Raw genomic sequence first — 15,562 nt, forward strand, 5'->3', positions numbered from 1 at the left:
TAATCTGTCTGTCTTATAAACAGCCTCTCAGGGATAGATCTCCATTTTATTGAGTTTCATCATCCAAAAAATAATTCTCTCATCTGGTCTGTTTCTCACATAGTATCAAAGCTAAAGAGAGATAACATTCGAATCTTGATTAATATAGTTGTTAAAAAAAATCAATAAGTTTGGGTTAGTGGTTTGTCAGAGTGTAAAATTTCTCATCTGTGGCATATCTTGTCACTTTTCCCACGTAGTATTAGAGTCGGGGAGAAAGCATCCAATATGCACGGTCATAGTCGTAGAAAATATGGTTGCATCATGCTTTCTTATTCGAACTTTGTCCCAAGTCTAATGCTGATTATAACATTTTTTATTTTCTTGGATTACTTTTGTGGCTTGATTTGTTCTTTACTAGTTCATTCTTGCTTGTCCTTATGCAATGAAGACAGACATGATCACTTGTCGAGTCAAATTTGGTCTTTCTAGTCATTTAAAATGACTAGTGGATACATATTTAGAAGTCATCGCACGAGAACATGTTACGGCAATAAAGATAGTTGTCCGATAAAGAAAGGTGTGAAAATGACTTTTATGTTGCATTTTTTTTTTCCGAAAATGAAATCATTCTCTATTGACGTCTTGATTGGTACAAAAACACCGACAAAACTGAAAATTTTCAAAGTTTTCCTTCACTATTAATATCTATGAACGATATCAAAAAAATAAAAAGTACTGTAACACATAGAATTATCAATAACAAAGAAAATGGAAAGCTAGTACCAATATTACAAAATAATTGGAAATTTCATCATTGATTAGCACAAATTACATTGTCCAACTTTTCCCTCTTTCAGATATTATCCACATCAAATTTACCAATTTCTCTTCTTTTCCCCAAACCCAGACATAAAATTTAGTGTCAGCTTCAAAATCAAATTCTTTACAAGGATTACCTATTTGCTCAAGCTTTTTGGAGGTAAAATCAGCTTTAAAGATAAATTTTTAATTAAAGTACTTGACAAAAATTTATAATAATACTTTTAATTAGCATCAAAAGTAATCTTTTATATTTTGTTTAATAGAAATAAAAAATCATAATTAAAATTGTTCATGATGAATATTTTAATGTTATATCTATGTTTAATTAATAATAATTGTATGAATTTACCAAAAAAAAAAAAATTGTATGAACTTTGATTTGTCTTTTCTTGTAGCTGGACACCCAAATTACATTTTGAAAAGATTTTAAAAAAATTAGTCTAAATAAAAATCTAACAGCTGGTATTTATATCAAACTAATAAATGCATAACATGTACAGTCAAACCTCTCTATAACAGCATCATTGGGTCTGAATTCTTTTGGCTGTTATAGAAAATGGCTGTTATACACCTATAACGGCATTTGACACTTAAATAAGTTGGTTGTTACAGGCAAAAAATATGCATAAAATCTAATTTATTTGTTATTTTATAAAAAAATGACAAAATTATTTAAATTTTAAATCTCAAAGATAGGCATACTTCACTAACTAAACATTAAAGAAAGCTAATACAATTTCAATAAATTCATAATTGAATGTATAAAGTTTTAAGCTCTAAGACACACATTTTAAATTTAATAATTGAAAATTAAATTCTTTCAAGATTCTTGGAAGAAATTTATAATTGTAGCTTATTTTGTAGATTTCAATCTCTGAGTAGTGACATAACACTTGAATTGTTGAAAATTTGCGTCTAAACTTTCAGCAAACGGTTATCCAACTGCTTTCCTTGAATGGAATGTAAAAGTTGAACCGTTGAATCTTCTATCCCGGTCCAAGTAACAATAGGTTCAGGTTCTTCGTCAGCATTTTCATTGTATCAAATTAAATATTTAGTCAAAATCTCTACACTTATTATGAGTAATCATAGATATTTTATTTTTATAAAGATGATTAATTATTATATTACAAAAAAAAAGATAGTTGTTATATGGGGGTTAATTTTACAAAGAGCGTATTGTTATAAAAAGTTGGTCGTTACTGTTATAGATAAAATGTTATCATAGAGAAGTAAAATATAACATAAAAAATTAGTTCCGAAAAATCTTAGATGTTATTGTGATGTGTTATTATATGCGGATGTTACTGTAACTTGCAATATGTATATATGAACTAACTTTTGACGGCTAAAATTAAATTATTTGCTTTGGCATAAATGGTGCGAGCTAACATTTAATAATAATTTATTATAAAGAAAAAAGCATTTCACAAAGGCACCTTCTAAAAAAAATTACTTGTCAAAATAAGCAGTTGTGGGAGACAGATTCCTTGAAAATTAGAATTATACACACAGGCACGAACTCCAAAATCTTGGTTATTGGGTTGGTTATATTGTCAGAAGCAAGAACATAAGACTACTATTGTTTATTCAAGAGATAGGCTAAAATCTTGGGAATTGTTCATTCATTTTAGTAATCTGCTGGTAAAGAATTGGAGTATAATAGTAGTATGGCAGCCTATTGTGGATGCCAGTTTGGTATTGGACGGACTGTTGCTGGTGGGGCAATACATTTTCAAGATTGTCAGCTAACAAGATATGGAAATATTTCAGTGTTTGGAATTGGGTTTTCATATGGGTCCGTGTTGTGGAGGAAGCTGACATGTCTTGAAAAGCCAAAACTGAAGCTTCTTGTCAGTGCTGAGCTTTCCAATGCTTTCTCAGCTAATGTTGCCTTGGATTCTCAGGTTGATTTTCCTCTTCTCCTTTTACTTATTAGTGTCATTCTGTCAGTTAAAGCTTTAATATTTGCCCTCTTGTTTATGTTTTTTTTTAAATTGTAAAGGGATGGTATTAAGCTTATGTTTGATCTTTGCTTGAAATGTACTCCAACTTACAAATGATCATCTAAACACCTCCAAAATATATGTGTCATGTCAGCGTCGGGTGTCCACGAGACACAGTGGGGACGAGTTGAGGTGTCTAGATGTCCATTCTCAAAGTTGGAGTGTTTAGTTGCCAGTTGAGCCCAAGTTAAGGTGTTTATCTATGTATTATGCCTTCTTTATATGCACCAATAAAGACTTTATATGCCAATGATTCTTCAATTGAGTAGACTTGAGATTGTGTTTCAGTTAGCAATGTAAATTATGCCTTGATATGTCCTGGAATAGGAAGTAAAAAACAAAGAGATTAGTTCTAAGCAGAAGTTCAGACTTTTGTTTTATTATGTATTCTTCCTATCTTTATTGAATTCAGTTACCAATCAATGCTCTTTTTCCTTGGGTTGCCTATACAGGGTTGGAGCAATGAAGCAAGGGGGTTTCAAATGATACCCCTTGCTAATTTTTTTTTTTTACTTATTATACATTGTATTTTACAAGTCAAAAATAATAAAATGCACAATAAATACAAGGGTTGAATCCCCATGACTTGAAACAGAATCTTGATCTAGGCTATTACCATAAAATTTGAATCTCCTTAATGAAGATTCTGGCTCCGCCACTGTTCATATAGTGGATCTAACACAACAATGATAGGCTTAGCTTTCTAGCTATTAGATACGCTTCTAGCTATTTTGTTTCCGCTCCAGTAAGGTGCCATAGACTATCTGACTGCCTGTTTCACTATTTTTGTGTCTCTTGCATAGACTGATATAAAAACCAAGTGTTTCTTGCTTGAAACTCGAAGCAAGAAAACAACTTAATTGATTGATTTATTTCTTAAGCAAACTAACGTTTGCACACAAATCTTTCTACTATGTTATTGTTCTCGTTACCTTTATTTTTTGTTTCTATTTAGTTCTTAATTTGAAAGTTTTGCCTTTTGTTTTATCATTGTTCATTTACTTGATTCTGGACTTCTTTTTTTACAAGTCTTGATCCGGAATGGTTTCTAGTCAAAATTTATATTTTTATTTTCTGATATAAGTAACTCAATTGACAAAAAAAGGGACTAGCCTGTATAATAGAGGTATTATGAAGTTCTAAATCGTTTCCGACTATAATCTCTACTTGAATAGTTGTGGCTTGAACTCCATATAGTTAGCTGACTGCTTTCCTGAAATTTGTACTCCCCAGCCCCGTGGTATATCAAAGTTACCCTGGATTGGCCCTCTACCTGGGGACATTGCTGAGATAGAGGCTTATTGTAGAATCTTTCGAGCTGCTGAACAACTTCATAACACATTAATGGACACACTATGCAATCCAGTGACTGGAGAATGTAGTATCTCATATGATGCACCCTCAGAAGATAAACATTTACTGGAGGACAAAATAGTTTCTGTTCTAGGATGCATGGTATGTCTTCTAAACAAAGGGAGGGAGGATGTCCTATCTGGGAGATCCTTGATCGTCAACTCCTTTAGTGATTTTGATGTGCATGTAATGGATGATAAGCTTCCTCCACTAGCTTTTTTTAGAGGTGAAATGAAGAGGTATTGTGAGAGCTTGCATGTTGCGCTTGAAAACTTTTTAACACCTGATGATCCTAGGAGCATTGATGTATGGAGAAAGCTGTGCAGACTCAAGAATGTATGTTATGATTCTGGATTTCCCCGTGGAGATGATCATCCCTGCCATACATTGTTTGCTAACTGGGATCCTGTTTATTTTTCACCAGAAGAAGAGACAAAGTCTGCAAGTTCTGAGGTTGCTTTTTGGAGAGGTGGCCAAGTAACTGAAGAAGGTCTTAGATGGTTGTTGGAGAGAGGGTTCAAAACTATTATAGATCTCAGAGCTGAGACTATAAAGGACAACTTGTATGAAAAAGTGCTAGATGAAGCCATTTCCTCCGGAGATATTGAAGTATTCAAACTTCCTGTTGAAGTTGGCACAACACCTTCAGTGCAGCAGGTTGAGAAGTTTGCAGCAGTGGTCTCTAATTTATACAAAAGACCCATATACATCCACAGCAGGGAAGGAGTTTGGAGGACATCAGTTATGGTCTCTAGATGGAGACAATACATGACTCGTGCAGCTGATCATGAAAATGGGACACTACCTACAAGATCAAACAGCATAAATTCTGCTGGGGAACTTTTCAGACAAATTCCTGAAGCTGAGGAAAACAAATACCTAAACAAGAATGTAGCTGATGATACTGTTGCATCCACTTGGAAAGGCACATTGCCTGCAGCTGATAGTGGGGTAGTATCCTATACTAATGAAAACCCTCTTAAGTCTCAACTGCCTCCCTCTAATTTGTTCTCCCGAAATGAGATGTCTACATATTTCAGTAGTAGGAAGGTTTCACCGGTGACATATTCCACTCATGAAAAGAAAAGATTGGAAATACCTAAAGGGAATGAAATCATAGACAGTTATGCAGAGGACAGAGCTATGGTGTCTCGAAATCCAAAAGGGTCATCTAGCAAGATGCACTTATCAATGGGATCTTCAAATCCCTCTGCGAATACGAAAAAGTATGGGACCCAAAATGGCTCTGCAGCTCCAATTTTGAATAGATTTAACACTGGTGAAGTACATACTTCCGTTAAAAGCTGTGGTCCTATTGATGCAACTAGCGAGTTGGATACTAGTGATGTGTTCTCAGCCACAGCCACGGAAAGGAGGAACATTGAGGCCCCCAGACCTTCAGTTGATGCTAACATGGAGCTGATTGAAGGAAATATGTGCACGTCAGCAACTGGTGTGGTAAGGGTGCAGTCCAGAAGGAAGGCAGAGATGTTCTTGGTTCGCACAGACGGGTTTTTGTGCAACAGAGAAAAGGCAACAGAATCTTCCTTGGCATTCACTCATCCTAGCACCCAGCAGCAGATGCTTTTATGGAAATCCACGCCAAAGACTGTTCTACTTTTAAAGAAGCTGGGACAAGAACTCTTGGAAGAAGCCAAAGAGGTGTGTACACAGTTATCATTAATCGATCTTGGACTCTGTTTGACTACTCTGTTAATGCTGGATATGCTCGTTCTGTTTGTTTTTCATGAGGATGCATACAGTTATCAGTAGGCTTAATAGAGCTGCTAATTTACTCTAGTAAGGCTCACATTTGTGTTTTCTACAAATGAAAGGAAGACCCACAAAGGATTTTCCTTGAGAGCAAGACACCTATTTTGGCTCATTTGAAATTTCTGTGCTACACAATCATCTTATCTACTCTCTAAACTCTATGTAGATATTTTGAAAACTCCAGATTGAGTGTTCAAGTAGGCCTGCTTGCTCCTGTTTTTTTTCTTTATCAACAAAAGAAAAACAGAATATGCTCCACATATGTTCCTGTGTCATACTAGTCCAACCTGTCAGCATATACAAATACATTACAAAAGCTGCCATAATTTAGTCAGTGTCAATCATTTGTAATATGAATCCATCTACTTTCTGTCCTAATTTTGCCAAAGTGACTCTTGGTTAGCTTAGGCCATGGAGATTTTCCTCCATTTGTTTCATTTTGAGAACCTTTAATTTTAGCTTGTTAAACATAGCTGTGTAATCCATGTATGGAACTTATCTCTGAAGGTTCCATATTTCAGAAAATATATGCTTCTAGCAGATTTGCTATTTTCTTTTTCAGCATGCTGATACAGTGGAAACTGCGTCCTTATTGTTCTTTAATACTTGGTTTTACATTTACTTTAGATAAGTATCTCTAGCAAGTAGTTTACTATCTCATAGTTTTAACTCAATTGCTTTTCTATTTTCTTTCTAATTATTCTTTGAAGGTTGCTTCTTTCTTGTATTACCAAGAGAAAATGAATGTTCTTGTTGAACCTGAGGTGCATGATATATTTGCACGAATTCCAGGCTTCGGATTTGTTCAGACCTTTTATAGTCAAGATACCAGGTGGGATGACTCGTAAACTATTTGTGCAGATAGCATAATTCATGTATTTGTTTGTTCGTCTCGGTTCACTTCTTTTACTTCACTAAAAGATGCTGACCTTGCCTGATGTACCTGATGCAGTGATCTTCATGAAAGGGTTGATTTTGTTGCTTGCCTAGGAGGAGATGGAGTTATACTCCATGCGTCTAAATTATTTCGAGGTGCTATCCCACCTGTTGTGTCATTTAATCTAGGATCCCTTGGATTTCTCACTTCCCATACAGTATGCTTCTTGACTGACAATGTTATGATTTAATTCTTTAATTCACTTGGGAAGTCTCTCCTCTTACTTTTTCTTATTAATCCATAAAGTTCGAGGATTATAAGAAGGATCTAAGACAAGTCATTCATGGGAACAGCACTCTGGATGGTGTCTATATAACTCTACGAAGATACCTGACGCCATTTTATATAAGCTGATGGGATCTAATAGCCACACCAACTGGAAGTACAGCGATGTGAAATATTCAGAAATGGGAAAGCAATGCCTGGAAAGGTGTTCGATGTCCTAAATGAAGTTGTAGTTGATCGTGGTTCTAATCCATATCTCTCCAAAATTGAGTGTTATGAACATGACCGCCTCATTACAAAGGTACATTTTTGTAAAGCAGTGCCAACCACCCCACTGTCCCTGCAGAAGAACCAAAGAATCCCATTTTTCATATTTCAGGCTTTGTAGATCTTCCTAACCAACTTTTATATTTCAACAAGCATCCACTTGATTAGGGAGCTAGAGAATATGGAGATACCTGACGCCATTTTATGTTATTTGGCAGGTGCAAGCTGATGGGGTCATAATAGCCACACCAACTGGAAGTACAGCTTATTCTACGGCTGCTGGAGGTTCCATGGTAACTATTATCCCTGAAAGATGTGAACCTTTTTAACCTACATGAATAATTGAACATGGATTATCCACAAAACAATATATGAGTTGTATCCAAAGCAAAGAATAAGTTTAACCTGAATTGCAGAATAGTGCAAGATGTGAGGGTTTACAGCTTGAGCAGTTTTTTGTGGCAATAATGAACAACTGAAAAAAAAAGATTGAACCGTTCCGAACCACATAATCCCCTTTGGGACAAGGAGAGTAATTTTTGAAGGCCTTTAGAAGAGCCTGTGATGTGTCTATTCCCAACAATTCCCTTGTTCAAGAAGAAATAGCGAAAGTTGAACTTCATCCACAGACAAAGTCTCTCGAACCAGTGTCACCCATATTATTTGGATGGGAAGGGTTAGGAATAGGCCCTTTCCAGAAAAAAATAAATAGGTCAGAAAAACTGATAGAAACAGAGAAAAATAATCTGCATCGACCTATAAAACACGCACTTAAGAAAACTAGTAAAGATATGAAGATTTTTAGCAAGAAGAAAGTTTCCTGACAATCCATAATGGGTATTGGTAGAAGCATTTACATCAATACAATATATTCCTAAAATTAAGCTATCAATCTTAATCATCAATATCAAATCAACATCTCAATCTTAATCATTAATACCAAATCAACACTTTTTAACCTACATGAATAATTGAACATGTGTCCTGAAATGCCACAAGCAATGAGTTGTATCCAAAGCAAAGAATAAGTTTAACCTGAATTGCAGATGTGATGAACAGCTTGAGCAGTTTTTTGTGGCAATAATGAACAACTGAAAAAGAACCACAGGGAACCAGTACACTACCCCTTCCCTTCTCAAGAAGAAATAGGAGAAGAGAAGACTGCATTATGGGTAGAAGCTCCTCCTGTCAAGAGACAGTGAAATTAAAATAGATGAAAAGATCACTCTGAAGATGTAAGAGAAAGCTGCTAAGTTAGTCACATTTGAGCTCCTCATAAAAGACCTACTATTGATGTTCTTTTTTTGGGTAAAGGTTGAAAACCTATCATTGATACCAAAAAAACTGACGTCAATACTTCTTTGCATGATTCTGTATTCAGTGGTATTGATGTTTATGGTTCTTAGCTGTGTTACATAATCTAATACTGGTCAAGTGGTTTACTCCTTTCCACTTCCTATTTATTATTTGTGATAAAGCAATAAATGCATAATCTTGTTTCCACTTCCTATTTATTGTACTGATTGAGAAAAGTGGAGATCATAAAATTATTTCATAAAATGTCACTCTTAGTGTTGATGTGTGCAATAAAGCCGTAACTTACGTCAATCAGGTCGTCGGCAAGTATGAACTGTTTTTCGGCATCGAAAGTAAGTTAGCAGAACTCTATGTTAAACAAATGAGCTTTCAGTGTGCTGCTAAGCAGTTTTAGCAAGTTTTGTGAAGACTTCCTTCTGATTTGTTTCATTCCACGCACTCAATCTTGAAATTGCATCTTGCAGTAAGATGGTTTTGTTATTGAATTTTACACACATCGTTCTTGATTTATTTGTAAATTTTGGAAGTCGTATGTTTGTCGTTCATTTAATTGATGATGAAATATCACTCAAAACTGTGCTCCTTCTGTTCAACTGTAATTGATTGTTTCGTCTTGACCAAGTGGATGCTAGAATAGTGTATCACAAGGAAATTTATGTCATGCAGGTGCACCCAAATGTTCCTTGCATGCTCTTCACACCAATCTGCCCACACTCACTCTCATTCAGACCTGTCATTCTTCCCGACTCTGCAAGACTGGAATTAAAGGTGACTTTCTCAGTGAATATTTAAATAGTAATAAATAAGTTTTCTCTTAATTGCTAGTGCTAGTACCTTGATATTCGTTGGTACTTTCTGGTGAGTGGTACTTAATGGGCCTAATTTCCTGAATATAAACCCTGTACTGAATAAACTGAATTGGAAGAAAAGAACCACAACTGAGAAAGAATATTTGAGAAGAATAATAGGAGCATTGTTGTATCTTGGCTATTAGTGATCTCTTAACTCAGGATCCTAGAGTTGTATGCTTTAGGAGAATGTCTTGAACTATGCCCCCAGGCTTTTGGTTCAATGATTAAGGTAGTAAAACGTGGAATGTATGCTAGCCTTGTCATGAGTTTGAATCTTGACTGCCAAGTGGGGTATTTAAGCGAAAAAGAGTAGAGGGATGGACCCATTCAGAGCAAAAAACAGATTGATCAGTTGTTAAAAACAATTTTACCTTATTTTAACTCTATTGGCAAGGGTGTCTATGAAATAAATGTCAACTTATTTTAAGGATGGCGTAACTTTTTTTTTTTCCTTATCAAAACAGTTATGGAATAAATTACTCTTAACTTCTAGTGTGTGTTATTACTTTTTTGGCACTTATTTTATTTAATTTGAAAAAGTATCTTAGACAATGGAATAAGTTAGTCTCTAAGGGTAGTCAATGTTGGATATTAATGAATGAGTTGGGGAATGCAAGACGAGCGAGGGAGAGAGCGAGCTAGATGAAGGTGAAAAATGAGGAAGATGAAAGTGAAGGGAAGAGTTTGTTATGATGGCACAGTCTGTTTTTGAAATCAATGTTGGATGTAGACACTAAGTCTCTTATTGAAAGCATAATAATGTGGTGATGACATTCTGAGTAATGCTTTCCCAACTGTATTTGGTATACCGATACCTGAGAAAAAAAAGACAGTTGCTCAAGTACATATATACACGATGGAGAAACTCTTTTGGGGCTTGAGGTTCAGAAGAATCCTACAGAACTGGGATGGATGAATTCCAAAACCTCATCACTTTATTATATAAATGGACATCTCACAAATGGACCAAGATACGCTGAGATGGAAAGAAAAAAAGAATGGTGCTTGTTGATAGAATCCTTCTACCTCTAATTTTAGGAGAGAGGGAAGTGCATTTCCATATTCTTAACTATTAGATTTTAAGACTCAGATGAACTTTTGCTCATTCACTTGGCAAGTAGCTATAAGGGGCTATTCTTACAGCTGAAATTTGAGAAAGAGTATTGCATATTTTGGTGGTGTTACAAGTTTAAATGTTGGACCACCTATTAGCCAGTTAAGGTGGATCATGGGAGATAATGCAGAATTTGTTCGGCATACAGTGAGAAAAGTCTGCCACGATAATGCCGCTATTAATGTTCAGCTAGACTTCCACAATGATGAAAAGAAGAGGCAAATGTAGCATAATTGGCGCTTATGTAAGTAGTTTGGAGAGAGAAATAGAAGAGTTTTGAAGGGATAGAATATACTTTATTACAAATGAGGACTGGTCTTCTACATGCCACTCGATGTCTTTTGTAGAGAACCATATTCTTGTATAGGTTCTCTACTTGTACCACGGGATATTCTCTCACAACATCAATGATTTTTTTCTTCTAGAATGTGTCCTTTTCTTCTGCTGCTTCTGATCTTGACTTCTCTTTGATTTCTCTTCTACTCCCGTGGCAGTTACTAAAGCAACTAAATATGAAATTGAATGTTGCTAGTTAATTCATTCTTATGTTTGATTAATCAGAATCAGAAGTTGAAAATCAATTTTATGATAGAAGTAAGTTTTATTGTTGTTGAAATTACATTTCACTGATGTTCAATTTGAGTTGATTGATTATTATAGTCAATAGTGTATACTGGATGTTGAAATTAGTAATTTCAATTGCAATATGATGCTTTATGTTGTAATTTGTTTGTGCTAGATATTTTAACTAATTCGTTAATTGAGCGCTTTTTTTTTACTTTTATCTTTCCTGGCCTTTTCCATCACTTCCTGAATTGAGCGCTTCACTTTGAGGAAGTGTGTGCTTCACTTCCAGTTTTCACTTAAAGCCCCATCGGTGTTGTCTTTTTATGCATTTTTTGTTGTGGAAACACTGCCTTCAGTTCACATATCTGAAGCACCTTATGCAACTACTAATACTTTGAGACTGTAAAAATACAAACAGAAGCTACAACCTCGGCTCTTTATTTCTTTAAATGCTTCTGAAGCTGTGCTTGATTTTTATTGGCCATCTTAGAATATGGAGTCAATATTCTTAGAAGGAGATTGACGTGATTCCTTAATTACTTTAGGCTTCTTAGGATGCTTTAAGTTTTGTCCGATTGAGTACGGTTTGGTGCAAAAGCCTGTATACAACTATCGATTGGCACCTTGATCAATGCATCTATTGATGTCACACCACGAAATGTCCGTGATTTCGGTGAGATGTGTCTAGGAGGAAGCCATGGCAAAACTGCTCCTTTCTGAACTTTTTGATCTTTTGTGGATATTATTTCATACTATTTGGTTAGAAGCTTAGCTATTTGTGTATAAACAGATTCCAGAGGATGCACGGAGCAATGCATGGGTCTCCTTCGATGGGAAGAGACGGCAACAACTGTCTAGAGGAGATTCTATCCGAATATGTATGAGTGAGCATCCGCTTCCTACAGTCAATAAGTCTGACCAAACGGGTGATTGGTTTGGTAGCTTGATCCGTTGCCTGAATTGGAACGAGAGACTAGACCAGAAAGCACTCTGAAGCCTACCTGAACTATTCTTTCTCACATTTATGTAAAATTTTGTAGAGTCATATTAGAACAACTGAATTACAGAAGATCCACTTTACAAAGTAGAAAATTAATTTCCCCCATACTCATTGTTTATGGATATCATACTACTCCTTCCTCTTTTACCTAGTATCATGCCCATCCCCCCAAGCTCCAGAAGGTTATGTTCTGTTAAGAGCAAACATCAAAAGTGTGTTGAACTGTTCCCTGTATTATTTGACAACAGTGTGTCAACCTCCTGTTATTAAGCCTTGATCACCTATTATACATTTTGCAGACAATGCCTTGCGGCATCATTAAATTTCTCATAAAGAATTATCTATTACATCATACTTCTTCTGGAGGCTCCTGCTTGTTCAATGGAAATGTTGATTTCGTGAAGTGAGAATGGGGCAAGGGGACTTTCACCTGCTTGTTTTTTTTAAATTTTTTTTAAATTTTAAATGCATGTCCTTGAAGGGACGTCTAATTGCTTCGACGTATAAAAATTCAACAAGACCAATGATGACTATATGAACATATACAGAGAAAATACTTCACCCTTCACAACCATAAAATCTCTGAGGGCAATACCTTATTACGCCTTTAGCAAATCCAAAAGTATCAAACACCTTGATGGTACTTTAATTTATTCCTAGACATTCTGCGACTGTTTTCTGGTTGAGGTTGTCCTCCATAAATGACATTATCAAGTTTATGAGTGGACTTTTGATTTCTAAGTTAATTCTGACTTTACTTGTTTCATTGGGGTTGACCTTCATTTCACTTGTCAAACGAAATCGAGATCATGTGCAACGGTTAAGACTTCTGATTTCTTCTAGTTAGCTTGGTGGTTCATTTGACTTTCCAAGTGATTTAAGAAAATGACTTTTATATTCTGAATTTCTGGTTTACCCAACGGACCACCTGCTTGCAAGTTGCAGCATCCTTTGCGAATGACACTTCTGGTATAGATCATCTTCTCGAGACATTGACTTCCATCGAACACTTTTTACATACAATGTTTCACTCTTCACTATGCAGCCCCTAAACTTGTCGAATTTTTCATTTAGACACTTGAATTTATTTTTTTTTCTATTGAACGTCTAAACTTAATCTTGTTTATATAGAAACAATTTGGTTAAGTTCAGGTGTTCAATAGAAACAAAATTAAGTTTAAGTGTCTAAATGAAAAATTCGGACAAGTTTAGGGGGCTGCGTTGTATTCAGCCTTATATAAACATTTTCCAAGATCGTCTAAGTTTCACGAAATAAGAAACAATGGGGTTTCTTTTTATTATATTTCTCTGGGTCAAGAAGGTGCCATTTCAGCTGCTGCACACCTGATGAATGATGATTTCATGAATAATCAAAGGCCTAATACAAATGTATAAGGAAAGTCCTAAATTAGTAAAAGCGAATGTTCCACTAATTTCTTGCTTGGCTTTTCTTCTTTAATTTCCTTTGAGGTCTATGAAATGAAAAATTCTGCTGGTGACTACGCTGATCTTGTTGTACTACTAGGGCAATCTCAACTAAACTTGGATATAGAGAATCTTTGGATTGGCTTATTTTAATTATTTTTTGGCTTTTAAGCTCTTTCTTTTATTTTTAGTGGTGTTCGGGAAAGATAACAAGTGTTTTTAAGCTCTTAAAAAAATAGCACAAAAATAAGCTAAAAGTCAAAAGTTGGGTATTCCAACTTAAGACTTTTAGGGCTCGTTTGGTACGAGTGATAAGGATAAATAATCTAGGAATTATATTTGAGATGACTTTATACCACGTTTGGTTGGGATAAAATCGCGGTATAACTAATTCCGGGATTAGTTATTCCCGGATTGTAATGTTATTTTATCCCTGTAAGAGGGTGAAATAACTTATCCCGGGATAACTTGTTTACAATCAAACGACCCCTTAGCTTTTAACTTTTAAACTATTTTTGAAAAGCGATCCAAACACCCTCATAGTCAAGCCATAGTGGAGAAATTAATCCTCGAGCAATACCATTGCGAATGCTGCTGTCAACGTCCAAAATTTCTGTCATAACGCAATCCATGGCTTCGAGAACGATAGCAGAATCCGATAATGGCCTAATCTCAAGCAACATATCAAGCAAAGTCTGCAATTTTTGGACATGAACAAGATCTTGAATCATTAAGTGATTCTCTTTTTCTTCTATATCATGATTGTTGTTCAAATTCACCATTCTTCTCTTTAAACGCGATTTTATGTAAAGGAGGATCGATTTGTGATCAAGAAACGTGAAATAAGCGTGAACGAACGCGTTAATTCCCTGCATTTCGGATTTTCTTGAATGCCCGTCTTATAAATTGGAGAGATCAAATGGCAACCTCCCAATTCTCTCAAGACAGGGGAGCCTGGTGGTGTAAAGGCCATGCGTTAGAATTAAAACTTCAGTTGCAACAACCCAACTCCCCGTTTTCTTTATTCGACTGGAGATGGACCGCATGAGGGGCTTGAGATTGGTCGATGGCAAACGTAGCCATGTCAAAACGCGATCGACCTTCTTCATGTTCATGGAGAATTCATCGTGGCTCGTGGCGTTGATGAAATCAGCCTTGATGTCCGGATTCAGTCAGCTGTTCGTTGCGATAACCTAGCAATCCATACGCTTTTTTGATCTTTAAGCAATCGGGATACCTTTCTCCACAGCCTCATTTTTTTAAAACTCTTCTTCCTATTGATGTTTTTTCTTGTTGGAAGAGTTTTTGCGGTGGTATTCTTTTAGTAAAGTCCCACTAAAATATACTCAACATGTCTTTATGCGTTTGTTAAAACACCAAAACTTGGACAGGAACTAAAGAACAATTTAAACACCTTCAATAATGCTTAAGTATATTTGGACCATGGTCCCATTGAATTGAACCACTCGCTTAGAGGAAACTTTTGCATCATTTGTGGAAAATCTGGCCTGAATGAATGAAGGTCCAGTTTGTTTTCATTAAATAAATACTCTTAATAAGTTTGAATCATTCATTATATGGAGTCTTAGAATCATTAACACGTTCTTCTTTTGAAAGTTCATGTGAATTTAATTTTTACCACTACACTGATACTATATTTGTCGCAACACTCAACCGTTGCCTGGATTGGAATGAGAGACTAGGCCATAAAGGCACTCTGAATTAAGCTACTTGAGCTATTCTTTCCCACATTTACACATATTTTTATACAGTCATGAGAAGATCAGAAATACAGAAAATCCACTTTACACTAGAGTATAAAATTCATTTCTCCATACTCTTATTCATGGACCTCGGTGAAATCATACTCTTGATAATGCCTTACTGCATCATGAAATATTCAATGAGAATTATCTATTACAA

At 35.5% G+C, this 15,562-nt stretch overlaps 1 protein-coding gene across 1 annotated transcript; it reads left to right on the forward strand.

Moving 5' to 3' along the window:
• Positions 1–2,208: 2,208 nt before the first annotated feature.
• LOC132034053 (NAD kinase 2, chloroplastic-like) lies at positions 2,209–12,585 on the forward strand. Its single transcript, XM_059424273.1, has 9 exons — positions 2,209–2,711; positions 4,044–5,825; positions 6,647–6,768; positions 6,889–7,030; positions 7,120–7,205; positions 7,261–7,399; positions 7,584–7,658; positions 9,349–9,450; positions 12,005–12,585. The coding sequence occupies exons 1-9, from the start codon at positions 2,475–2,477 to the stop codon at positions 12,206–12,208; spliced, it is 2,889 nt and encodes a 962-aa protein (XP_059280256.1). The 5' UTR covers positions 2,209–2,474; the 3' UTR covers positions 12,209–12,585.
• The last annotated feature ends 2,977 nt before the right edge of the window (positions 12,586–15,562 follow it).

This window comes from Lycium ferocissimum, chromosome 10 (genome assembly GCF_029784015.1).
Source record: "Lycium ferocissimum isolate CSIRO_LF1 chromosome 10, AGI_CSIRO_Lferr_CH_V1, whole genome shotgun sequence".
Classification (NCBI taxonomy): Eukaryota; Viridiplantae; Streptophyta; class Magnoliopsida; order Solanales; family Solanaceae; genus Lycium; species Lycium ferocissimum.